The 27,703-nt window shown below is 40.9% G+C and overlaps 2 protein-coding genes across 9 annotated transcripts in view; one reads left to right on the top strand and one right to left on the bottom strand.

Annotated features, from left to right (window-relative positions):
* The first annotated feature begins 19 nt into the window (after positions 1–19).
* TECR (trans-2,3-enoyl-CoA reductase) lies at positions 20–24,239 on the top strand. 2 transcript variants are annotated; one of them, XM_054072647.1, is made up of 13 exons: positions 20–862; positions 12,041–12,091; positions 12,596–12,647; positions 12,979–13,023; positions 14,345–14,448; positions 16,515–16,630; positions 16,749–16,854; positions 20,923–20,995; positions 21,086–21,129; positions 22,093–22,150; positions 22,863–22,951; positions 23,953–23,998; positions 24,098–24,239. In XM_054072647.1, the coding sequence occupies exons 3-13, from the start codon at positions 12,632–12,634 to the stop codon at positions 24,223–24,225; spliced, it is 825 nt and encodes a 274-aa protein (XP_053928622.1). In that variant the 5' UTR covers positions 20–862; positions 12,041–12,091; positions 12,596–12,631; the 3' UTR covers positions 24,226–24,239. The 2 variants fall into 2 exon arrangements, with proteins under 2 accessions (XP_053928622.1, XP_053928621.1); XM_054072646.1 differs by lacking the exon at positions 20–862 and adding an exon at positions 1,145–1,245.
* Positions 24,200–27,703, bottom strand: part of ABCA4 (ATP binding cassette subfamily A member 4) — an 86,895-nt gene continuing 83,391 nt past the window's right edge. For all 7 annotated transcript variants that reach the window (XM_054072643.1, XM_054072642.1, XM_054072639.1 and 4 more), the window contains one exon: positions 24,200–26,791. In XM_054072643.1, the coding sequence (XP_053928618.1) occupies positions 26,669–26,791 (123 nt within the window). In that variant the 3' untranslated portion in view covers positions 24,200–26,668. The remainder of the gene's footprint in view (positions 26,792–27,703) is intronic.

Below are 27,703 nucleotides of genomic sequence, written 5' to 3'. Positions count from 1 at the left end.
TCAGCTCAGGAATTTGCACTGTTCCGAACAGATTTTCCTTCCCGAGGCTGCACGTGGCGCTAATAGAACCGATTTGCATAACTTCTGTCAGCCTGAAGCTCTGCCTGAAGGCTTTCTGGTACAGAAGGTTACTTTGTATGTTCTCTGCGTTCGGATTCCTCTTCCACATTGGATTAATCTCTCCTATTTGAAACGTTTTCTTCATTGTATAGATTCAGAGCACCTGGAAATGAAGTATACTGAAAGAAATATCAGTTTATTTGGAAAAGCAGTAATTTTGTTTTCCTTAACATAAAAATCCCCAAGGCCTAACCCTGCCCAGAGGTTAAGCTCCCAAACTCAATCGCCTTGAGCAGGAGCGCACACCTCCATCTGCCTTCAGGTTTGCCCCTATTCACTCATGGTGCATGTCATCCCATTGGGGCTTCCTGATTGTCATATGTCTTTCCAGCAGAAATTTCTTTTTGTGAAATTTATTCTTTGATATTTCATTTAAGTAGCTTTGACGGTTATAATTCTGTGGAAGCAGGTGAAACGGGGGGATTGCAGAAGGTTTTCACAGCGCACAGCTGTGAAAACTACTGTTCTTTCCAGCAGAAATTTATGGCAGCGAAAAGCAACGCTCCTTTATAGCACTGTAGAATTACCTTAGCTCTGGAAAAAGGACACCACGTAACGAAGACCGGTCGGAGGAACACCAGTGTCAGCTTCTGTCTGCTTTGTGCCATGCATTTAATTCCCGGCACAGCAGGAACTCGCCGCAGGAGAAGGGATCTCCGCAGAGTTCTGCCCTCGCTCAAATCACCCCTGGAACGGGAGGTGAGCCGGCACAGAACGAGAGGAGGGTGCTCTCGAGCTCACGGTCAGTTGCAGTTTTGCAGATTATCTCATTAAGCAACTTCAGACCCACAATAAAATCAGGAAAGGCGATCGATTCCCCGCAGTAATTCCATACCGCGCAGAGGAACGCCAACCGTCCTTTCGAACCGCCGCCGCTCTCCCCCGCTGGGCTCAGAGCACCGGGAGCCGCAGAGCCCGGACTGCGCTGCTGCAGAGCGCCCCGGGGCGGGCTCGGGCAGCGGCCCCGGGCGGGCGGGGCGGGGGTCTGGGCACCGCCCCCCCCCCCCCCCCCCCGGCCCGGCGCTGCCGCCGGAGCCCCCCCGCGGGCGCCGCCCGCTCGGCCGCAGCGCGGGGACCCGGCGGGAGGCGGCCCGCAGGATGGGCGGCAGAGCTGGCTTCTTCGAGGTGGGTGCGGGCGGCGCCGGGGGGCCGAACGGGGCGAGCCCCGGGACGGGCTCCGCGGCATTCGGAGGGGGCTGCCCGCGCTCCTCCCGCAGCTGCATTGAAGCACCGGGCAGCCCGCGCCCGGAGCCGGTGGAGGGAGCCCCCGCGCCGCTCGCCGGAGTTTCCTTGGGGCGAGGGCGCAGAAGCGGCTCCCGCCCCGCGCTCCCCTTCCCCGGGCACGTTCCCCTCCCTGGTGCTCCTCGGATGTGGCCTCAAACGCAGGGGGGTCCCCGGGCTTCCCGCAGGGCATCCCAGCCGCCAGGAGCGAGCCGGGGTGAGGAATGTTCTCGGCACCTTCTGTCCCCAACTTCTCGAGAGCCCCTGCCGCCCGCCGCCGTGCGCCTCGCCGAGAGCCGGCCGGTGCCCCGGGGCGGCTCGGCGGTGCCGGTGCCCCCGGGAGGGCTCCGGCGGCCGCACGGGGCGTTCGAGTCTTGCCGGGGAATAAGGGAGCCGGGCAGAGTTTAGCACAGCCTCTCCCGCCGTGGGCAGCAGCGCCGAGTAACGCGCACCCCGGGAGAGAGAAGGGTGACGCGTGTCATCAGGTCGCACCGAGTCCTGCCTGGAATTAGGCGGCTCGTACAAAGACTGCTAAAAGCGGCTGGTACTGCAAAATCGGGTCCGTACGAGCTAAATGCCAGCGATCCTGAATGTGTTTCTGCAGACACTTGGTTTCTCCAGCACAAGACTCACCTAAAAATGAACGCAATCCCCACCCTTCTACCTCCCCCCTTGCAAAATGCAAGAGAATTGTTGTTAGAATAGTAACAGAATCTAAAACAATCTAAAAAAAACCCCGATCCTCTGGTTACCATCACCAAAAAGTTCAGATTTTGCTTTTCAAAGCAATGGAAGTGTTTTGGACATTGCTAACAATTCAGCAAAATAAACTGTCTCTAGCTTTCGTGGGTCTGAGGTAGCCACTTGCACCATTCCTTCCCCTCTGCGGGGCTGACTTCCCTGTTATTTTTAGGAAAAACAATGAAAGTTTTCACCGCCTCCTGCTTTTCTAGTAGTGTCCCAAACTCTTGTGCGATCCAAATGCGGGGCACAAGTTCATTGCCCTCCTGAATGCGTTCAGTCATTGAGTGCAATGCTCGGCAGGTTTGCTCTTCTGCCTTAGCAGTACTGACCTTCTGAATAGCTCTAGTTACTAGAAGACCTCAAAAGTGCAGACATCGTCATTGTTACCTGATTTTGCAGATGGAGAAACACAATAAAGTAGAATCATAGAATGATTTGGTTTGTGGTGGAATAAGCTGATCCATCTTGCTAGGCAAAACAATACCATCTGATAGAGGTCTTCGAGTCCTAAGTCAAGATCCTGTGTCTAAGCAACACTAATTCAAACTCAGAATGCCTCATGAATTTACATGTCAGCCTTGCATGCCTTAGTCCTTTTCTCTGTACAGCATGTAATGGGTGGAAACAGATTTGCCTGGATCATCCAGCGTGTGTCTGAGCTGACTCAGGGTGCAGGATGCAGACAAAGGCAGCCTAGGTAGCACTGACCAGTGCTGGTATGTATCACTTTCTGCTCTGTTCTCCCCACTGATTTGCTTTATGTTGTAAATTCAATGAATTTGAATTCTGAATTGTATTTCCCCACCATGCATTTAAAACTAATGTATCAAAGGAGAGAAGGTAAATGTCCCACCTCTCCCAATGCTTCCAGAGGCAGGGGGAAGGGGGGCGAGGGAGACAGAAATCTGTATTGCCATTAAAAACATTAGCTTTTGCCGATGAGGTACTGGATGGTTCTGTACTTTTCCTTGTACATCTCTAAACCGTTTGCCCTTTATTTCTCTTCTGCAGTGCTTCGTTGTAAGAATCACGAAGCACTTTACAATCACCAAATTGTCACTGTCTGAATTTTTTAGATTACGACTCTTACAAGTTTAGCAGAGGTTTATTGGTGGAATATTTCTTTCTGTTTTGTTGAGTTTGTGCATTTGATCAAGCTTAGTACACGATCAGTTTCAGAGGCTTCTGAGTATGTAGGAAGGTCCTCTCCCTAATCTGTGGGTAAAATTACTCTTTGATGAACAGACCTATGAAAAGATGGGCAAGAACATCAGACTGACTGAAAGGGTTGCCAAGCACTGGCACAGGCTGCCCAGGGAAGTGGTTGAGTCACCATCCCTGGAGAGATTTAAAAGATGTGTAAGGACAATGGCTTAGTGGTGGACTTGTCAGTGTTACGTTTATTGTTGGATTTGATGATCTTAAAGGTCTTTTCAAATCTAAACGATTTTGAGATTCTCTGACTATGAGTGCTAAGACACTGGCTGTTATTTCCCTTCCTTTTCTCTATGAGTCTTTCTCAGGCAGCTGAAGACAGAAACACTTGAAAAATAGGCAATATTGTATTACAGTGACTATTAAGAAACCAGGGAAAGGTAGAGTCAGCTTTGGAAGTACCTTTAACTCCTTATTTTGAGTTGTCTGTGTTCAAATTTAGTACCAAGAATTATGAACAACCACCTAATTAAGCTGAAGTATGCTGGACCTAATGGATGGACAGCAAAAAAAAAGTGGCTGAGCAATTTCCATCTACATGTGGGGCTTCTGTCTTAGAACTGATACACAAAGTCAGGTTGCTGTACTTCTAGACCCATGTCTCAATGACTACCTCTACATTTCTTACTCTTTAGGAATGCTAGAATAGATCTTGTTTACACCATGTATTGGTATGTTTCTAATTTCATCTCAGCTTTTTTATCACTAATAGCTTGGAAGGAGCTTAGTGAGAACAACTACAGTTTAAAGAAATACATGTGTACCAGAAAGTATTGCGCTTGATAATTTGAGGAGATTCACCTCCAATAATTTAGGTATTTATGATAGAGACTTGTATCTATATAAGTAATATTATCTAGGAGTGCTCATATCTCCAAATTGATTAGAGAACAACTCTTCTGACCTATTTTAGTGTTTCAGAGCTTATGATGCAATTTATTCTAAAAGTGCCTGCTTTTCTCCTTTCCATACAAAGAACGTCTGTGTGACATGCTTAGATGTAAACGTCTGTAGCAAAGAGCTCTGAAGTTCGGCTAATGAATTCTGCTCTTTCTTTCTACCTGACAGGTTTAAGTTTTCAAAAGCATTTCATAGGAAGAAAATAGCATGGTGCTCTGACTTCCTTAAGGAAAGCTACTTGAACAAATACTCTGATACTGTAGAAAATTAGTGTCATAAGAGCCACAGTTATACTTCTGCTCACTTAACTGATTTGGATGGGAAGTGCCTTTTGTGAGCAGTGGTAACCAAAAGTGTTTTGGAGTTTCACTCCCTGAGGGTAGATTGAAATGACATATGCAGTACAGTCTAAAAGCAATAATGTGCTGCCCCCCTTTGCTGGCATTTAAACTTTCTCCCCCTTCTGACCGTGATAAAAAACCCTCTGAATGCAAGGGGAGGTGTGAGTGCTGCCTAGCAAGCATTGCTGAGATGACACAGCTCCTGTTACAAAGGTTTCTCCCACTCAGAGCTATGCTGTCTAAAGCCTCAAGTAAGAGCACCGGGAGCAAGAGCCAAAAGCAGGACTGAGGAGGATTTTAAGATTCTGTATCCTCCAAGAGTTGCTTGAACAAGACAAGGCCACGTATGAAATACTTGAATGTTCATTTAAAGGGACACTGCTTAAAATTGCCCTGCTATTTGAAGACATCTGCTCTGTTTTCACGAGTAACATGTAAGATTATTATCACAGTAAAAGATGAGACTATTGGGATAATCATTCTCCCTTTCTCTTCCCTCACCACTTCTCCATGCACTTAACAACATTTTCTACATCCAGTTGTGCTTCTTCACTTAAAAGGGAAATTTTTTCTTTATGAGGCTTGAGAGAGAAACTTTTAGTGTTGTATAGGAAAATATGATAGAAAAACATTACGTGGCAGGAAGTACCTGGAGCTACTCAGAATCTAAAGGCTAGGTTTGAAATCAAAAGTCTTATTTTAGAAAAAATAATGGACTTCTTTGAGGTATGTCTTAGAGATTAATAGAAATCTTGTGAGTTCACATATCAGTATAAGGACAGCAGACTTCCCAGAGTTTCCAGGCTCAGTTAGAATACAGCAGACCCACCATTGATACTTCTAGGTCAAAAAAAAAAAAAAAAAAAAAAAAAAAACTAAAAAAAAAAATCCCTTTTCAGTCTCTTCAGTTCCATGTCAAAATCGTGCACTAGATGTACATTTTGATGTCCATGTAGCAAATGACTGATGAAGAGTAGTAATGGAACTATAGATGCTGAAGTTCAACATTGCAAATTGCAGGGCTGGTGCAAAGAAATGATTGTGATTTCACAAAAATATTATAAACCTCTTCTGTCTGAATATTGTCATTATAGAAAATAATCACCATCAGCTAAAGCCCTGAGGCAATGAATATTCTCTTGCACATGAAAAAAGCTACGCAGTGGTGTTGAGAAACCTGGATGTCTACTTAGTATTGAGTGAAAGCTGGCTTAGGTTCTTAGATGGAGGCACTCCAGTCTGCTGCATAGTGACAGTGATACTCAGTGAATGATGTGACTCTTGAGTGTGCCTGGGAAATTGGCAATGAGCGGCTCTGTCTTAGCCAGTGAAAGTAAATACCCTCTGAGTCATTATTAACTGGTACAGGTTCCTTTCCTGTCTTGTGTATCCTCCTGGAAGACGTCATGCTAGTAAAATCTAGAAAGCTTTCATAGGCATTCAAGAGCCAGAATTCACTGTGAAAGCACAAATCTCTATCAGCTGTTTGTGAAAAATAAACCAACCTCCCTCTCTAAGGCAATATGCCTTCCTTTCCCTTCCTTCCTTTCCCTTCCTGACAGACTCATTTTATCCCGTCAATTATAGAAATAGATTTGTCTTTCTAAAGGGTGGGCATTTGCAGCTCTACACCTGTTACCGTCCTCAGGACTAGGTTCACAAAGCGACTTGGGCTTTTCCATGCCTTCGGATTAGACACTCAGGTTCAGGAGTGGATATAGCAACTTGGTTAAGGTATTCAAGTTTATGCCACTGTTTGGTATGCCAAAAGGTATCCACTGTAGGGAGATGCTGAACAGAGTGACAGAGCAAGGGAGCCGTGCTTGAAGCAGCCCAAAGAGACAGGAATTTAGGATTTCTTTTTGCTAGGTGACTGCCCCTTTCAGTGGAATGCACTCCTGTCCTCTCCTGTCTGTACTTTTTGGTCTCTCTTGAATTCTTTATTCCTTGCTTGGTGCCCCAAGCCACCCAATCCTTCTATGGGAGGAGTGGGGAATGGCAGAAGACAGACTAAAGTAATTTTCCTGCTTCCTGGCAGTGTGTCTAACCATTACATATAAAGCATGAAGACCTAGATGATCTCCTTTGCTGACAATTTATTTTCATTCAGAGATAATCTAAATGCTGGGCATTGTGCTGACCTTGGGATAAAGATGGTTACTGAATCAAGGTCCTCGAGGATTTAGATGCAGGCATGCCTAACCAACAAATCTGAAACAGGGGGAAGACATAAAAATGTGCTGAGTTTCTGCACAGTTCAGGTGGTGGTTCTCGCTGGCTTGCACAGGAGCAGAACTTAGGAAGCTGAAGCATAAATACCTAGCATGTCTTGTGAACTTTTAAATGTTAGGCATTTAAATTATACAAAAGTACAATTTAGTTGTATAAAACCTTTTGAGTATGCATGACACTGTATCTCCTCTCTTTCTGCACAGAGAAATAATGTAATAAGAGTCTAGGCTAATGAAATATGAGCCAGTTGCTTCAGGGAGGTAAGGCTGTACTTAGTTGGACTACTTACAGAGTAAGGCTCAGCATCGCACAGGTAAGATGATGAAATTTCACTTTTTGGTTAAACGGTTGCCTTGGTTCAGCTTTGGGAATTCCTCAAGCAGCACATGGCTAAGCTGTGGAACTCCCTGCCTCAGGACACTATGCATGCAAGAAGTTTACACAGGTTTGAAAGGCAAGTGGATGAACTAATTGAGAAGTCCATTAAAAGCTATTAAATACAAAGGCAGCACTTCTGCTGCAGAAGAATCACAATCTCTGTGTCTGTATTCTCCCCTCCCCTCAGTCACTACATTCTTGCCCTGTTTTGTTACTTTTCCTGAGTCCCCTGCTGTTGCTTATATGGGAAGGAAAGACATGGTTCTAGATAGATTGTTTGATTCATCCCCTGCAACAGTTTGTACATTCCTGTGCAAGGGAAATCTCAGACAGGGAGTCATTTGTAGCAGCAGGAGGAGCATAGTTTTTAGTGCTAAATACACTTACAGCAATTTCCCTTTGGCTTAACTCTACTGACTTCAAGAAGGTTATTCCTTATATGGCCTAGAGTGAGAACACATTAAAGCATGCTTACTTCCAGAAGGCCAACCATGTCTTGGGCTGCATCAAAAGAAGCGTGGCCAGCAGAGCGAGGGAAGTGATTCTGCCCCTCTATTCATCTCTTGTAAGACCTCATCTGGAATACTGTGTCCAGTTCTGGAATTCTCAATGTAAGAAGGAGATGGAGCTGTTGGAACGGGTCCAGAGGAGGGCTATAAGATGATCAGAGGGCTGCAGCACCTTCCCTCCGAGGACAGGCTGAGAGAGTTGGGCCTGTTCAGCCTGGAGAAGAGAGGGCTCAGAGGAGACCTTATAGTGACCTTCCAGTACCTGTGAAGGAAGGGAACCTACAGGAAAGTACAGGAAAGCTTGAGAGGGGCTATTCGTAAAGGCTGGTGGGGATAGGATGAGGGGCAATGGATATAAACTGGAGAGGGGCAGATTTAGACCGGACATTAAGAAGAATTTCTTCACCATGAGTGGTGAGGCACTGGCACAGGTTGCCCAGGGAAGCTGTGGCTGCCCCATCCCTGGAGGTGTTCAAGGTTGGATGGGCCTTGGGCAGCCTGATCTAGTGGGATGTCCCTGCCCGTGGCAGGGGGGTTGGAACGGGGTGATCTTTAAGGTCCCTTCCAGCCCAAACTATTCTATAAGTCTATGATTCCTTCAGGAACAAGATACTGTACCAGAATGGTCTAAAGATATACAGAAAATTACTGATTCCATAGGAAAAACAGAATGTTTAGAAAGATTTAATTAGGGCTGTGGTAACCACTGATTTTTTTTTTTTTTTTTAGTGTTACATTCAAGGAACGTGACTGATGTAAGCACTCTAGTAGTTCAGGAAGAATTAATTCATTCTACATTACTCTTTCTCTGGCTGGTTGGTTCCTAGACTGTAAAATAAGCATTTTTTTTTTTTTTACTGATTAATTTCAAAAGGAATCAATACAATATATGCTTATGTCAGTGCTCACAGTCTCACTCAGCTACTCTGCTGAGTACAAGTGACTGTAAATAAAACTTCCAAGATGCACAGACATGATAAGTGTGTCAGTATTCCTGTAATAGTTATCGCGTAATTATTGAAGATCTGTTGATCCTTAAGCATTTGATATGGCTTTAGATTGTGGGAATTAGATCTACTTTATTTTTGTAATCCTATTGAAGGGACACTGCATCTTAATTTTTTTTTAAACACTGTTTGCTCAACTCTTCTTCCCCTATGAATAAACTTTCCCCCCTTTTATTTTCTTCAGAAAATAAAAGTTTAACAGTTGAATGTACTTTTTCCTGCTTATATCATATACTGATTATTCTTTGCCCTCAACTTGTTCTAAACAATAATAATTTTCTGTTTTGAAAGACACTGTCAATCTTTAATCCTTATGTACTAGAACAAATTTATCTTCTCAGCATTGAAGATCTATATGTGTAGTCACTTATACAATAGTTCTAACATAGCGATCTTACACAAATCTGCCTGTTGATTAAGCTCTACTCAAAGTAGGTTTAGCAAAACTGCAATTTAAAACGCCTTTAAAAACTCACCAAATAAGTGGACTGTAATCATCCTGCATTGGTGCAGGCCAACAGTCGGTGTCCTATTGTGCCAAATGCTTTGAAAACACGTAGAAATTAAAGTTCTCTGAGCCCAACAATTTATGTTGAAAGGAATGATACCGATTGCTAAGTGTTCCAAGAACAGATTGCTGGGTATCTAAAAACTTGCCAACCAATACATTAACTGACTTGGTGCTGCGCCTGGAGACGGGAAACACTGTGTTCAGTGCCATGTGGGTTCAAGTGGTTGGCCCTTATGTTCAGAAAAGATAATGTTTTTTTGCCTTGGATCAGGCTCTTCTCTCCTTTATGCAGGGAACATCTAAACACTGGGGGATATTCTCATACTGTAAAGAGGCGTGATAATTAGAGGAAACAATCACTTTGTTTTCCCTCTGTTATCGCACAACTTTCTATAAGCTGGAGTGGAATCTAAAGTTGTGTACCTACATCTGTCTTCCTGAAAAGGGAGAGAATGTTTGGTATTTGCTTACTTTTGAAAGTAACTGAAAGTAACTGTTTGGAATTCAGGATGGGTGTCCAAAAAAATGCAGAAACATTGAATTATCTAGATTGCAAGGGATTTCTGGAAGTCATCTAGCACTACTCCTGTTCCAAGTAGATTGTACAACTAGATCAAATAGCACTGGGTCTTGCCCAGTCCAGTTTTAAATACCTCCAGGGATGGAGATTCCACATCTCCTCTAGGCAACTTCCAATATTTGTCCAAGCTCATGGTGAAAAACTTTCCTTGTATCTTGATTGGATTTTCCAGTATTGCAACTGGTGTCCATTGCCTTTCACTTTTATCGCTGTGCACCTTCAAGAGAGTCTGGATCCTATAGGCTCCTTTTAGGTATTTGAAGAAATGGGCCCACAGAGGCAGATACGTCAGTTTGGCATTTCAAAGAGACATGCTGGAGTGGAACCAAGTAGCAGTATAGAAGACCTTTGATGATTTGTTTGTTTGTTTGTTTTCCACACTAATTCCAAAAATTTACAGAATTGCCTAATTTTCTCTACAACCACTCCCATGAAAACCACAGAGCAAAAAAAGAACGCTCTATAATTTTTAGTCTGGCTCTATGCATAATAAGAATAAGCCAATTTAAAGAGTGTAGGTGGCAGAAAGATAATCAAACCACTCTTGGCCCAGAGAAGATTTCTCTAATGCAGCCACCGAAGGCTGTAGACTAAAACTGCCACTAGGGGATTCTGAGCCAATATATATATATATGCTGGGAGTGGATATGGAATGTGAAGAAGACTGCTAAAACTGTGGCTGCTGCTGCAGTCTGTAAGCAGCCTAATGGTATTCATTGACATAAGAGATTTGAGTTACACCAAAGGTTTCAATAACCTTTGGAGCAACTTGGCATCAGAAGGGAAGAGAAGTATCAGTACAGTCCCCACAGTAATTGTTCTGTGGGCTGCAAGAGTCAGAATGCTGTATTTCAAAAATATCCCTCTGGGAAGGCAATCTACTTCATTTGCTTTGTGATAGAGATGTCCCACAGACAGAGACATTGAAACTTGAAATATGTATTATTTAAAATATAAAAAATTAAGGGGAAATGTACAGTATCCCAGTGATCTGTCACACATTTGTTACGTATCACAGAGGAGGAAAAGCGCTTACCTCCCTTGATATTCCACTTAGAGCTTGTAATGCACAAGTAGAAAACATCACGGCATTAAGTATTCCTTGTGAAGATCAGCTTTGATACTTCTGGCTGGAGCTGAAGTGTTCCATTGCTGCACCAATAGAGAAAGAATAATTTGGGCCAAGTAAAAGAAGGAAATAGGATACTTGAACCAAGTGATCTCTTCAAAGCAACCCTATTAGAAAAATACTGAACCGTGACTCCTATTTTTAGTAAGGAATCCTATTTGAAGTCCAATGTTAATCTATCCATTTGGCCAGTTAATACCAAACTTAATTAATGCTACATGTTTATTTTAAAAAACAACAACAGCAAACTTTTTTGGTACTAAGTGATGATAGTCCCAGTCATTTAGTCTGACAGATAAGCTTTGAACTTTCACTCTTAGCTATACCACAAAGTTCCATTACCAAGTGTTTGTTGAGAACAAATGAAATTAAAACACCATCACTCGCTTTTAGGTTTTGCTAACCTACTGCAATTGGGCTTTGAGATATCTGGGAACTTTTCTGCTTGGCTATTGATTAAAATCATAACCTTTTGTCAAAGTGACATTTGATCACAGAAATAAACTGCCCTTTCCCTTTCAGAGCTGTAGCTAAACCACTGCTTGGAATATGAAATGCTAATAGTTACTAATACCGGTGGTTTGAGAGGCAGGAGAGCTCTTAACAATTTGTGAAGCCCAGATCTTTAACTGCATCTGTTCATTATGTCTGCAAATGTTTTCCACTCTTTTTACAATTCAAATGCTCTAGGAACAATGCACATTAATCTTCAAGCTGTATGTACTTGGAATATTTGCTTACAAGCATATATATGCATATTTATTTTTTTCTCTAACCATCTTTCTAGCTGTGCAAACCATAACAATTCTGTTCCGTAGTCATTCTTGTGAAACTTCTCTACCTTTTGCTGTAGCATAAGAAAATGTCCCAGATCGATGTGTTTTGATCAATAAGTTAGCTACTTCTGCTTCTGAATATCTCCAGCAAGACAGATTATTTGGCAAGAATAGTATTTTTCACAAGTAGAGCGTTCTGAGAACCTGGCTATGATTAAAGCTCTCCCTTCAGACCATCAGAATTGTTTTTAACATAGTCCACAGATCAGATTAAAATGGTATCTTACTCTGAACAAGGGCTGTGAATTTGGGAATCAATTAGGAGTTTAAAGATTATTTAGCCAATAATTAGTAATGATCATTTTGTGTCCTATCAGGTGGAAATCCTTGATTGGAAGACAAAGGAACAGCTATGCTTCCTAGATAAGGTAAAACAAAAATCTGTTTAAAATGCTAGGTGACTATTTAAAGATTACTAACTTTTCTTAGGTAAAGTTAGTGTTTGTGAAGGGTATTTAATCTCCTGGTAGCCTTTCTCTGGCCACTCAGGAAGCAACAACTGTGCACACTTAATACTGACTGCAGAATACTTAACTCCTTTTCTGGAGGGAGGTTTTGGGCAAAGAGCACAGCTTCAGCTGCTTCAATAAGATGGTACCGGTTTTGCCTTACTCACTTACAAGCCATCAAAGTGTCACTGCTGTTGTAGTAACTCTAGATCACTACTAGAGAAGCTGCCTCTACAGATGCCAGAAATTGCCCTCCTTTTTTCCTTTAAGAAGTGCTTTGAATTACCCATACCAATCCTAGCCATCTGTAAGAAGGCTATACTGTTACATTGTCTGAGTCACATTTCTCCTTGAACGGTCTTACACCTAGCAGCTGTCTTTCAAAATATGTATTTTACGTATGCAATGTTTTCTGTTGCCTAGGTGGAACCAAATGCCACAATTAGGGAGATCAGATTGATGTTCCATAAATTATGTGAGTATAACTTTCGCAGCAGTTCATATCACATCAAAATATCCAGTAATAAGTAGGAGAAAATTACATAATTTGAAACATCACGCACACACACATAATGCTAAGTAACCTCCACATGATTGCAATCATAGTGAGATTCCAGTATCTTTTTACGCTATCCTTATACACCTTTGTATTTTTCCTGCAGCATAATTTCTCACAGATATTAATGTTAAATAAATATTCCTAAAAATCTTTTAACTAACTCTTTTCTTGTTGTGTCGCATTCATTATAGTAATAGATGCTCTAAAGCAAACATTGTATATCACACAATTCTGTATGGTCTTACAGATCCTCGGTTGTATCCAGCAAGGCAGTCGATAAAACTCGATCCAAGTAAGTACTCATCAGGACTAGAGTAACAAAGCTCTGGGCAGGGGCCTGGCACAAAAAGTGTACTTTGCATGAGTGTTAGCTCTTAAGAGTGGGTGTCCAGCTGTATTAATTAGCCCTATGGAGGCCGAAGAGAATCCAGAACAAATTTAATTCTTTGAAAGCATTGAACAGAGTTCCACCCACATTCCTGGTGCTTGGTAGTTAACTCAGGAGTCTGCACATTGTTCCAAAGCACTTTCTAACTGCTGAGCACTTTTGCTTTCAAGACAGGCAGCACAGAATCTATGTAACTAATTTCCCTTAGCTGCAGTGAAATCATCTCCATAATGATGCTCAGCTGGGAGTACTAAAAAGGGCCACGAGTTAGAGCTATCAATTCACATAATCCTCTGCTCTCAGCCAGGAATTACAGTTCTTTTGAGGTAAGCTAATGCAAAACACATTGCCATGGATGTAGGATTTGCTGACAAAGCTGCTGCCAGCTGGCTGACTTAATTAATGCAGTAGTAGGTAGAAGCCTCTTAGTACATGGCTTGGGTGCACAAAAGAAAGTCTAATTGCCAAACTGTGTTATCATTCAGTATAAAATGTAGCACTTTTTCCTTATGCTTCCTTTAAGCATGATTTTGTTTAAACACTCCCTTAAAAGTACATTGGTGAAGATGAGTTCATTGTGTAGAATCTGTTCATGGAAAACAGGCATTGTGAGTATCTTATTTCCTTCTTCAAAGATCTACCTTGTCAGATTCCTCCATGGACTTACCTTGTGAGACTTGCCATGAGAAAATGCTGACCTTATTGAGATGCCCCAAGATCTAAGCATTAAAAACTTGAATACTAGCTCAAGTCCTGTGGAATAACCGTCTAGCTAGTTGGTTGCAGAAAAAGGAGGCAATGAAACCCCTGTAGGAGAGCCTTCCAGTCTCAGCTTATTCTCGTTTCTGTTTGATAATGAGCAATGAGGAGAGAGGAGAGAGATGGAGGTGCAGCTGATTAGGAGGTCAGTGAACTGTGTTCAAGGGCAGTGACTCATCAGCAAATTCTGCTGTAGCGGTAATGAAGTAGGTCTACTAGACTAGTCAGGCAGATAGGACTGAGAATTCTCCTGACTGTCTTGGTGTGAATAGAGGGTCCAGGCTTATATTTGATTACAGGGATAAATAAAAATTAAGTATAAACATTCTTAGTTTGTTTATTGAGATTCCAATAAACCCACGTCATGTCAAAGAATCTCAGAATGGTTAAAGTGCAATGTAAAGCTAGTATGCTACCAAAGTTTACTTGAATTTCACTGAGATGTAATTGCTTCTTTCCTTCTCAGAAGGAAAGTCTCTGAGGGATGAGGAAATCCTGCAGCATCTCCCTGTTGGCACAACTGCTACCTTATACTTTAAAGATTTAGGGCCACAGATAGGATGGACTACGGTGAGCTATGCTTCAAGCCTGAGCCATTTTAATGGCTATTTTTCCATAATTAATCCTTACATCACTTTTTGTCTCTCTCCAATATTTCTGCATGATGCCTGCTCTGACAGTGGATGCAGGCAATGAATTGTCATTGCTTCAGTTCTTTTAGTCAGGGAAAGAAGTAACAGAATATTCTGAACGCCTAGTTCCCTGGGAGAGGAGCAGTGGACAAGTTGTTGCAGGGTAGGTTGGCTTTACTGAACTAAAGTGCAGATTTCAAATGGATTAACGTGTCTGCTGCAAAATCGCTAGGAACTAAGTGTCTCAGTGCCTTCAAGGATCTGGTTCACAGGGCCTGCGTAACTCTCCAGACAAAGATCAGGATTATACTCATACAAGTTCATCCTGCAAAGTGGCATGTGAGCAACTTCACATGTCAGTGACTGAAGTGACTTTCACAAGAAAATGCACAAAAGTAAGATCAGTGTCTGCATGTGGCTGTGTCCCAGGACACTACTGGCAGGCTAATGACAGGTGATGATTTCTGTAATATTAGTAACCATCCACAAAGACTTTGCATATTTGCTTAACTGAGCTTAAATTCAGATTCTCTTGCAGCTCACACAGCAGGCAACACAGCACTGCTCTTTATGCAGTGAGGTGACCGATGGCCCTTCCTGTTCTTCAGAAGGTCCACGATGCACGTATTACACTAGTTCTAATGAAACAGCACAGTACAAAGGGAAAAGTACTCTGTAATCTAAAGGCACATTTACCATTTCTTAGCTTGAGACATTAATAAAATCTTGTGTTAATGACAAATAGCAAAGACAACAGTCATAAGGAGGTAAAGTAAAGAGTCAAATGTTCTGCAAGACTGAATGTCCCCATCATTACTTTGGATGCAATGCTGATAAATCAAGCAGATATTACACAATCCAAGAAAACAGTAGGACAGGCAAAAAATTCTAATGGAAGTGTAGACTCCAGGACACACGTCCATCAATAGATAACAAAATATCACACTGCTGAGTAACTCCAGACTTCTGACATTCCATAATCTCACCTTTACATTCTGCTCTCACTGCCCTTCAAGCTACTTCATTCCAATGTAAGCCAAGAAATACTTCAGTTTTACCAAATAAAAAAGACAAACCTCATCTACAATCTAATCTGATCTTCACCAGAGAAAACTCTGGTTGTTACAGAAGTTGATAACACAACTTTCCTGTCAAAATAGCTCTGAACACACTAGAAAACAGTGGTTGGGTGTTTGGTTGGTTGGTTTTTTGTTTTTGTTTTTTTTTTTTTTTTGACAGAAGCACAATCCGTTTCCTTTCTTTCTCCATAACTGAGGTATGGCCCTATCTTCTTCACTTATAGAAGTGTCTAAAATGTAACTGTTAATGTTTGGCCCAAAGTTAACTTCAGTTTAAAGTGATGTTCCTAAGAAATACTAATCTGTCTGAAGTGAAATGAAGTTAAATAACATCTGCTCTTTTTTACTTTTTTTTATTTTCTTCCTTTTAAGAAAAAAACAACTGTGTTCAAATTAAAGATTATTTCAACATAGAATGCATTGTTTCCCAGGACATCTGCTGTGCTAAATGTTCATACAGATAGGGTCACCCTTGAACACTTATAAGCTGTATTTCCAATTTCAACAACATTCGTTCATTAGAAACAAAGCTCCTCTTTTTCAAGATGAATATTTCACCAAATTTCATTTTAATCCAAAATAAAGCAACAGGTTTTGAGGGCAAGAGGAGAGTGAGAACTGTGTAAATGTAACATGCATGCATATTTATCGTTATTATGCCGTTATTATCTTTTCATACCCATCCTGTGTCAGCTGCCCTGCAATGGCTGTTTGTATGCAACTGAGGCAAGTGCACTGCAAAACATCTATGTGCATGTCTACCAGTTTCATAGCCCAAGCCCAAACCTGCTGTTCCCTCCCTGCGTCTCTAAATGCCATCCTGGGTCAGCGGAGGTGTTTATCTTTCTGCATTAGTTGTCACAAAGAAACCGAAGCAAACCTACCATCTAATTCAGCTGTCTAATTATTTTCTCTCTTTTTGCAGGTATTTTTGATAGAATATACAGGTCCATTGTTCATCTATTTTCTGTTTTATTTCCGCATGCCTTTTGTCTATGGACTGGATGAGAGGTTTACATCAAGCCCACATCCAGTAGTTAAGTAAGTTTGTTTGCAGGCTTGAGCAGTATTTCTTGTTAGCACTGTAGTCTTATTCCAAATGTCTTGCTACACTGTTTTTTTTAAGCACTCTTAAATGCTTTTGTCTTGCTGTTTCTAGCTTGGCATGTATCTGCCATTCTTTCCACTACATCAAAAGGTTGATTGAAACAGTATTTGTTCATCGGTTCTCCCATGGGACTATGCCACTGAGGAATATTGTGAAGGTAAATTGTGTCAGAATCTATCCATAGCCCCCTTACAAATCCAACCTGGCCAACTTATGCTCTGCCTCTGCAGCACAGATTTTTTGGTGTGGCTTTTGTAGTAACGCACAGCAAATCTCACCCATAAAACTGTAGTTATTTCAAAAGATTTTTTAATGTCACCATTGTATAACCCACATGTTGCCATACTGTAATTCATGTTATAGTATTTTCATCGCTCTTTTAGATTTTAAACCTTCAGCTTACTCTTCCCTCAGCTATCTCCTTCTGCTGAAGGTTTTAGTAGCAATGTTAATTTTTAAGGTAGTACAGGTAGGCACAATGTTGGGAGGGTTGCTTTTTCATAAATAATCGAGGTTTTGTAACAGTGATTTTGCATCCTCTTTGCCGCTGACACTCTGCTTGCTGTTAAGCAACTGTTAACTTACCTTGATCCAGTGCAAAGCAACCTGGTTGGTGTGCATTTTCTTCTCCCACAGGAGCACTCCAGCGCTGCTGTGGCACAGGGCAGCTGTTGAGATGCAGACACCCTGTTTCCTAGATGGCTGTGAAGCAGGACAGTGGACTGTGTGGTTCTGCGTGGCTGTAGTTGTTTTACAAACGTTTGCAAGAGAGTACATACCAGTATTAAAAATATGCTTTATAGTCAGGAAGACAGGAGATTATTATCTACAACTGGAAAAGCATATATATGGGCATTTGGTTATTTAATGTTTGGTAGTTAGTCAGTGGTATTATGGAAGTGATACTTCCAGCAGCTGAAGCTCTGCCTTGTGGCTAACTCCCTTCAGCTGTGCATCAGCTCTGGTAGTTCTGGTGATAGCTTCATGCTTTCTAAATGGAAGGAAGGTCTATAGTTGAGCAGTGGCCCTCAGAAAGTACCCTCTCTAGCAGTTTACTGTGTGTTCTGGAGCAGAAGAGTGTGTGCACTGTTAAAAGGCTCACAGATCTCTTAAAGACTTGTTCTTGACACAATAGTAGCTAATGCATGCTGAACAGCAGATAAATGGGCAACTTTACCTTGAAAAAGAATCTGTAAAGTGTGGTAAATCTTTATTTCTCACTGCTATCTCCGAATTACTTGTCTGTTTCAGACCATACAAAGTGTTGTTACTAAAATTGACATTTGTAGCAGTTATTTTGATCACTTCTACTTTTCCACCTTCTCCCTTTGGTGGCACTTGCTTTCATCTGTAAAGTTGCTCACAGTTCTTCTGTAATACCTGCTTAGCACTGCTTGAGTTTTATTTGCTTTTATAATTTCATTGACTTTGGTGTCAATGCTACTCCAAGATTGTGCCAGTGAGAAGAATATCACATCCTCTTCCCTTTTTTCTCTCACATACAGATGGTAGACAAAGCTTCTTACTTTTAAGTGTTTGATCACACACATAGCAGATATAGACGGCTTATTTCCTAAGCATAATGGAAAGCTACCTTTAACAACAGGCACTTCAGTCTCAATAAACAGAGACCTGAGAAAGGACCTGATGGGATTTGTGATTTTCATCCTTTGTGTACCAAATGAAAACAGGAATAAATGATGCCGTAAAATGCAGCACAGATTCACCAAAACTGGTTTATGCTAGATACTGACATAGCATAATTCTTTCTAAGATAATGGAAAGGTAGAATATCTGATTTATCTGGACTTAGTAAACAACTGACTCAGGGTGAATAAAATTGGGCTTAATACAAAAATTGCATGGTGATAAAGGAACTAACTGAAGGAAAGATGATTATGGTTGTGCCAGAAAAGGCACAAGATTGTTGTAAAGTATTATTACTCACATGGATTCTGAAAGATTCACAGAATCAATTTCTTTCTTTCAAGTGGGTTTATGAAATCTCTATGTAGTTTGCTGTTCCTATCTGAACCCTACTGGAGGCTTTTGTATGAACAATAAGGCTTCTAGTGGCAGCTGGAAATTTGTAGTGTTCCTGCTAAGGACCTTAGTTAGCAGTGGCAGCCTCCACTCATCTTAAAGCTCCTTTTCTTATTACTGAGGAATGCTTTTGCAGTAAATCATGTTCTTTGGATGAATAGTACTTGTTCAGTTTAATTACAGCATGTATTGTTGGGAGCTGAGCCATGATAATTTATTTGTTTAATTTTCCTTTAATCAAATGCATTGCCATATGATCCATCCTGTGCCAAAGCCACAAAGTTAAGGAAAGGTTTTTAGTAAGATGCCATTCCAAGATTACAAGAAATTGTTTCCACATAAGTTTGTACAGCAGTAAGTAAACTGTAGGAGGTGGTGATAGAAGCTAGAGATGGGGAGGAAGCAGCAGTTTACGGATCGATTGTTCCTCACTGGACTCCAGCTCTGCTGCTTTTCCTGGGGTAAAAGCAAGTAATCACAGAGAAGCTACTTAATCTCTCTGCACTTTTATCCCATCTGATCTGTAATTATTGGTTAATAATTTACTCTTTTATCAATTATCTACTAATATATAATTTCATAGGAAGGACATACCATGCGCTTGTATTACAGCTTACCAAAAAGCGTGTCCAGTTTGTGTGAGGACTCTGGGCGCTGCAGTGGTTGAATTAATCCTGAAAAGCAAGTGGAAATGCAACAGGCTGTTTGATAGAACTGCTTACAGCAGATGAGGGGGCTTACCCCTAACCATAATTTTCAGAAAAATGCTCCATCAGATGCGCAGACAGCTGGTGTGGGTTGCAGATGCTGAGGTAATCACTTTTTGGGGTATTATTGCTATAGATGCAGTTCTGGTATATATAGAGGGAAAAGGCTGCAAAGCTCAAGGCAAAAGAAATAAAATTAAACCAGTCAGGAAAGGAAAGAATGCAGCCTTGGATAAGAATTTTGGCTGTGTGAGCAGGAGAGGAAAGCTGTGAAGGAGAAAGCAGGAAGACCTAGAAGTGTCTAAGGTGTGTGAACCTATTGGAAAGCCAAGACAAAAGCATCACCAGAAAGAGTGAGAGGATCGCTGTTTTACTCAGGAGTGAGAATAGGAGAGAAGAAAAGATAAGGGGAAGGAACAGAACAGGTGTAGTGGTGAATGGAAGATAAAGAGCTCAATTTTGGTTTTGCTGAAGTCCAGACAGTAACCAAACATTCCACAAAACACCAGAAACTGAAGCACTGGGTTTGATAATGGGAGAAATCTTAACTGGTGAGGGGCAAATTTATGAGTTGTCAACGAGGGTTAAAGTCTGTCTGCAAGAGAATGCCACCTAGACGTGAGAGCATAGGGAAAGACGAGGAATGGGACAAGAAAGGGCCTCCCTTCTACTACAGATATCTAAGAAGGGAGAAGATAACCTGTCACCAAGATATTGAAGCAGCAACGAGTATCAGAAGAAAAATCACAAGAGGCAGGACCAGGAAAACCAAACAAGCAGTAGAGATGGTCATTGTAAGTAGGTTTTTTTTTGTGGATGAGGCCTGTGAACAAGCTCTGAGATTGGTCAGGAATGAGTCAGTACAGACATTAATGACAGCTGTTTTATCAGAGCTTAGAAAATGGAAACTGGATCACAGAAAGCCGAGGGCAGCAGCAAAAGTGACAAACTAAAGATATTTCAGTGAAAGTGCAGAGGAGAGCATCAGGCATGCTAAATGGAAATGTTACAGAATGAGAAAGAAAGAAAACCGATGGTGTGAAAGAGAAGAGGAAAGGCAAGAGACTGGACAATGCAAAGTAATAAGCAGGGAAGAGAGCACAGTGCCTAAATCTGTTTTTACAGGGGTTAGCAAAACAAGTCTCTCTTTAACACACAGTCTGTATGATACTTAATCTTTAGCTTAATGGCTTGCTAGACAAATCTGTTTTCAGTAGTACGATCATACTTTCTAAAACTGTTTATAAACTTAAAAGCTCCAAGATAGTTGAGGTTAAATCTAATTCTATGAGCACTACTTCCTTCCTGATATTTCCTATTGTTTGCTCCCACCTAACCACACTTAGTATTGTCATTTTTTGTTGAATTATCGGCAACTTGAAGGATCTTCCCAAACCATTGTTATCAGTGGTCCTTGCAGTGAATACTGGCCTAGAGGATTGTACTAAAACAAAGAAAAATACCCTGTTTTTCAGAACTGCTTGTATTACTGGGGATTTGCAGCTTGGCTTGCTTATTACATCAATCATCCTCTTTACACTCCTCCTTGTAAGTAGCTTGACAACCTTCAATATGATTTAAGTACTTACGTGTTTGTGTATTAGTACTAATCACATTTAATTTTCTTTTTTTTTATAGCTTATGGGAAAAAACAGATAAATTTTGCTGTGGTCATGTTTCTGGTAGGTTTGCTGCTCTTTTTATAAAATGTTTCATGGAGGAGTGGGTAAGATTAGCAGATACTTAGAACTTGACACTTGGAACATACTATTAAAGCTGACCACTTGAACGTTTCATACATGCAGAAGCAACATTAGTATAGCTGATAAAGATGTACCCATTTCTCCTGTGCATGAACAACTTGTGTAGAACATCAGCTGTTACTTGCTTTGAGAAGCTAATAGTCCATGACTGCAGGATCTCAAAGCAGTTTCCCAGTATGAAAATTCTGTGAGTTGATAATCTATTCCCTATTTATAGAGAGACTACGTAACTGAAAGTGCAGAGCTGAGAATAAAACTCAGCAGCGCTGACCACTAGTCATTTGCTTTGATAGTTATACTTTGCAGACTCTGGAGACCGTCTATAATCATATAAATGGGTCATTGCAATACACTTTTTGTGTAATTAATTGGGGAAGCACTACTTAGAACTACTGGAGGAAGCTGGGTCAATTACATTTCGTGATTCATATAAATTATACTCCAGAGAAGAAAACTTAGAGTTCAACCCATATCTTCCATGGGATTTTAGCAACTTTTGAGAATCAATTTTTGGAGTGTTTTTAAAGACATAAGAATAACCAAAGACAAAGCAAATATCTCTTGGATTTACTGTTATTTCCTTTGGTTTATTGCCTTTAGATGTCATGGGGATTTTATAAGTAATAAATTTCATTCTTTGGACACTGAGTCCACGTTTGCTAGCAAATATCATAGATACATAACATATGGACTCATGTTTGAACAAAGACATTCCATTCTCTTACCAGACAGCAGTCTTGGCTAATGATATATAATATCTTGAGAATAAATTATTCCCGCTTCCCTCTTTTTTTTTTTAAAGTACCCCAGGGAATAACAAAAGAAAGAAGAGTAAATAGAAGGGAAGCACTTCTTTTAACTCTGTCACTCTTTTTCTTGCAGCTATGTGAAGCTGGAAATTTTTCCATTCATGTTGCACTCAGTGACCTCCAGAGAAATGGTAAAAACTGCATCATCATTTTTCACTTTTGCACAGCCATTCAGTATTTCTACAGTTACTCTGCCTCATGAAAGATCTAATGCTGCAGGGCATTGTTACCCACCATCTGACTGCTATGGGCATGCAGGTTGCTCAGCACTGTAGAGACTGGGTTGGTCAGACAGCGCAAGGAATCCAATACCAGACTGTGAAATAGCACATATCTTACTGCAATTTTTGTTGGTTAGGGCCAGGTTGTGCTGGGGGGCGAGCATTATTTTACTTATACTGGTAGTGCAAAAGGAAATAGTGCTAGTATCCGCTATGCCTTGATGAGCAAGGGAAAGAAATTTCACAGGCTTCTACAGCAGGCACAAGACCTTTGTGCAGGCCAGGGTTCTTTGGGCAAGAGCCAAACATCTTACAGATATCAACTATGTCAGCTAAAATCCCATTCCGTGATCATTTGAGAACACTTTAACTTCTAAATCTAAAACTTGAGGTACCTCTTCTTACAAGAGTGACTATGATCAAAGGCATGTGTTGATGACTGTCTATTGCCCAGCACATTTCCTCAAAGTTTTTCTTGTGGGTCCAGAGAATGTCCCATTTTCCCCACGTTCTGCTTGTCCCTCTGATAGTGATGAGACACGAAAAGGCAGAATTGGGTTGTCTTTAGAAAACAATGTATTTAGGAGTGCGAATATTCTTTGATTTGTTTTCTAATCTATAGGATCCAAAATCCGTAGGATCCCATATCCAACAAAGAATCCTTTCACATGGCTGTTTTTCTTTGTATCTTGCCCTAACTATACATATGAGGTATGTATTTTCAAACAAGATGTTAAGATTTTAGTTTTGCTGAATGCTGAAATTTTCATTTCTTTTGGAATGTTAAATATGGAAGAAACCTCTGAAACAGTTCAGCTCAATACATTTCCCCTGCTCCTTTAGACCCCATGAAATCAAATTGTAGACAGGAGCTTGCCTGTTCTTCCTCTCCTCGCTTGAGGCAGTACTTACAGTCTAACCTTAAAAAGTCAGCTCAGACTGCAGCATGTGCTTCAGTGTGGCTGCTGGATGAGACAGTAAATACACTTAAAAGCAGTGCAGATTTTGCATCCAGGAGCATGGAGCTGCTGCTGAGCATGTGTTGCAATGAGGGATGACAGCATCTGGTGGATTTAGAGGAGACCCCAGGAATATAACAGTATGCAGAAAGATAATGGGCAGATAAACAGAAGATATTGTGGTGAGAAAATGGGGGGAAAGGCCCTGGTCTCCTTCCCCATTTTCTTAAGACATATGGTTACTTCTGTTAGTGGTGACTGCTTCAGAAACTTGAACCAATTTATTGCTTCATTTTCCTTAATTGGGAGCCAAACTTCTGACTCAGTTCAAAACCAATTCAAACCAGTGCAACTCCGTAAAATTCACTCTTGCACAGTCCTTTCGTTTTGATTTAGGTGGAGATTAACAGTTGTTACTGAGAACAGCATTTGGCCTCAGGCTATAGAAAGTTGTTGTTCCTAGCACTGATGGGGGTGTGACAAATACAAATTAGGTAGAGAAACAGAAAAGACACTGTTGTAAAGCTTAACATTTTGTCATGATGATAACTGTGGAAGCAGACACAAATGTTTTGTTTGTGATACTAAGGCATTGTTCACCTTTTTGGCTAAAGGTTTTTAACACTAGAAATTGATCTGGCTGACCTTGGCTTTTTTATTTACCTATACTAGGAAAAGGTTGGTTTTGATCAATAGAGACATAAATGCAAATGCTGTCACCAGAAATATTTTACATTTCCTTGGCCAAAACAGGTGGGGACCTGGATCAGTTTCACTATCATGACTCAGTGTGTTCCAGGTGAGTAATGTCTTGGTACTTTACCCTGAAATGATGTCAGCAACAAGAGCGTGTTTTTAATCTGACAATGAAAGGCATCTTTTTCTCCCTTCCTTCCAGTGGGGCTGTTCACCTTGCTTTGCTTCATTCAGATGACAGTCTGGGCAAAGGATAAACACTGCACCTACCTACGAGAATTCAAGGATTATCCAAGTCTTCGAATGCCAATTATTCCCTTTTTATTGTAAGAAAAAGGTTTAATTTGAATATTGCATGGAACTCCAAGAAGAAAAAGCTCATAGAAACTCCTGCCAAATATGTGAATTAATTTAAAGGATTTTGGTGCATGTTGAATCTCCACTGCTGAGGAAAATTGTATGCAATTGAAAGCTACACTTCCTTACATTCAAGAATTCTCAGCTCAGAAGCACCTTTGAAAAAATAAGGCTTCCTTGCACAGCTAGTAGTCAAAAGCCCTTACAGTTCACTGTAACGTGATTGACTTAGATTTTCCTGTACTAGTCTATTTAGATTGATGCATCAGAGATACTGAGAAGTCTGTGCTGAAAAGCAGCTCCAAATTTAGCAGTGGCATTCTGCAAGACATAAGTACATTGGAACGAGGACATACCAGCTAACTACTAGAGAGCTCAGCTCAGCCAGCAGCGCCAGCTGGCCTGAAGACAGTTGCATGATCCGCCTTCTTTGACTTGAAGAAGAGAGTGTGCTGCCTGGAGGCAGGTGCTTTGTAACAAATAACATTACCAAAGAAAACGAATGGTTCCTGGAATAAAGAAATAGGCAATATGTCAAATAACTGGTTTGGGTCTAACCCCTGACTTGCCAAAAGAATCTGAAGTATTTGCAGTATTTGTAGATGTAACATCCTGCATTGTTGAAGGGGTTTTGTTTGTTTTTAGTGTTCTTCATTTTTAAATTGCATACTAGTAAATGAGATTCAGAAGATCTGATCTATGCTCTATCTGTGATATTTGGTCTGTTTTCATATAACAAGTCCTTGTGATACTAAAGGACCTTTTACCTAGAGTATTATGTTAGCATTCTCTGAATAATTTTTAATACACTTTGTAAATACATGAAGTGACTGCTAGTCCTCAGAATGCCAGCTCCCTTCTATTTTCTGAGCCAGGGAGAAAAATCAACCACATTTTGGACTTCCTGTGTTTTCTTTTTCACAAGATGTTCAGTGGGACTTAGTTGGTTTATTGCAAATCTAGTAGAAAAAGACTATTGCAATCTATCTGAATGACATTTTAAGGAAGCTATTTTAGAGTACGAAGAGAATGCAGAGATACTGTTTTGTTTAATGATTAATTTATTTCTCTATAATGGATGTATAGGAAGATTTTTGCAACTATTTGTAAGGGTGAAATATGCAATAAATTCCAGAATATATTTTGGAATCAGTTGAAGTAATTATGGCAAAAGAAGACTACAGCTGGTTGCTGAAGTTTTGTAATATTTTGTACAGTAAAAAGCAAGTGTCCTTGTATTAAAAAAGAGAAAAAAAATCTACATCAATTGAAAAAAAAATCTAAAAAAGCCAAAATACATGACCCAGATTTTATTTCTGTCTAACATATCTTAGAGCAGATTTCTTAGAAATGGTTAGATCTGGTAGGTAACTGAAACAATAACTCATTATGAATTTGTTTTCAGTATTGTTTTCCTCTAGTTTAACTGTGAATCAGAGAAAACAGCTAAATGTCAAATGATTTCTCACTGAATGCAGTGTGGAATACAAGCAGGTTGAAATTTTTCTTTGGAGCACAGAGCAAGCATATACCCTGTTCATACTTCACCGCCACTTAAGGTCCAGTCACAGGAAAGAAGAAAAATCTGATCTTGAATAGTAATAAAGATATCTTTCCAGGCCTACATGAGAAAACAAAACTTTTGGCTGATTTGGACATACTTATTTTTCTTTTAATCTCCATTTTGACATTCTGCTTCCATTTGAGAAACTTGAAGATGAGTATGGGATCATTTTCATTAAGATTCTGAGTCTTTTTAAAGCAAATTTCTTGCCTGGGTCCGAGATCTGAATTAATTCTTCTCATACTTGCTGAGAAAACTGTCTGTTTTCACTGGCAGCCTGGTGAAATACTGAAGCAGTCTCCAAGCACTGCTCCTATCAGCCAGCACTGATATTCTGCCCTTGGTAGTCCAGCACACTCAGGATGTCAGGAATCCACTTCTAAGCTGGGTGATGGTCTCTGCACTGGGACATGTCTGCTGGATGGTAGCAGCTGATGTAGGAGTTCATCCTACATCAAAAACATCATCCTACATCCTACAAGAAAAACCTACCAACGCAAAAGGACCAGACAGAAATACTGTCTTTAGTGGTCTCTACCTGCCAACAAGCAGGAATGAGACTTCTCTTCTTATACCTTATAACGAACTTTATGTTAGAGGAAGATCCTGTTCTATAGCAAGGACCTGCCTTTCCTTTGACACTTTCAGCATTTTGTATTCCTGATAGAGCAGTAGAAGTTTGCTGCTGCTAAGGCTGTTGCTGTTGTGAGCACAGCGCTCAGAAAGGTGCAAAAAAAAAAAAAAATCGGTATAACGCTGAGCGTGGAAACCTTTGTTTTATCCTTGTACTGCTCTGGTATGGCACATCTTTGCACTGTGCACACTCTAAGTGCTAGTGGCTGCAGGAATAGTCTATGCAACTGCCTGCTGGTGCAATGCAGGGGACACCTTTGCTTCTCGGTTGGCTCCAGCTGCACGGGGATGCAAAGGAATCTCCTCATCCTCCATCTGCTGTTTAGCAAAGTTCACAAAAACCTGTGTAAGGAAAGCAGAAAATGTCACACCCCATCAACTGAGATGAATGAGTTAGGGGAGAGTCTGTACAACTGCATCCTCTTGGCCCCTCTGCAGGGAAGAGGCAGAAAGAGAAATCCATAGACATGGACTGAATTTGAGACACTAGGTATTAGCAGGGATCATTAATTCCTTCTTTATTTTAACTTCCTTGCAACTTTCTTCATTTGGATCCATTTACCTGCAGCTAAAATCCTCTTTTTTCTTAAGCAGGAGATCGGTTTAGCAAGGTTTGCATGGCTTGCATAATGTAAGTGAGTTTGGTTGTGATGGGGAGGAGGAGGCAGAATATTTTACTAGGAAGCTGTAAGGCAGCTAGGAATGTCTCTTTAGCATTCCCATCAAAGACAGTTTTGCATATGTAGACCCTTAGGTACTTAAGAAAGCGGACAGATGGCGCTAATGCCCTCTAGCCAGTGGCTGTTGATAACAGTTCCAATGCACTTTCCAGTATTTGTGTGTCTAATAAAAGTTCATGACAGAGATGTATAAACATTTCACTAGATATCACAGTATCTGACACAACACAGTCCAAATATCTGATTTTTATTTTATGCTTGGACTCGATGATCCAGTGGGTCCCTTCCAACCTAGTTATTCTATGATTCTATGATTTAGAATAAAATGTTATTCCCAACTTAGCAAGCCTCATTCTGAAGAGAAGACCTTGCTCAGACTGCTGCTCTTGAAGGAATGGGTTGTGTGAATTCTGACATCCTGGAAACACTGTCTTACTGGCTTTTAAATGGCCCTTATTAACACAGGGAATTAGTAACGGGTTTTATATCTGGTCCACCTGCCTTGATGAGGGGCTGGGAATTTTGCCTAAGAAAGAGATGCGAGATAATTCTCTGAACAGTTTGGTGCTTTAGT

Source organism: Cuculus canorus, chromosome 8 (assembly GCF_017976375.1).
Source record: "Cuculus canorus isolate bCucCan1 chromosome 8, bCucCan1.pri, whole genome shotgun sequence".
Taxonomy (NCBI): Eukaryota; Metazoa; Chordata; class Aves; order Cuculiformes; family Cuculidae; genus Cuculus; species Cuculus canorus.
This window is presented reverse-complemented; position numbering and strand designations above follow the sequence as displayed.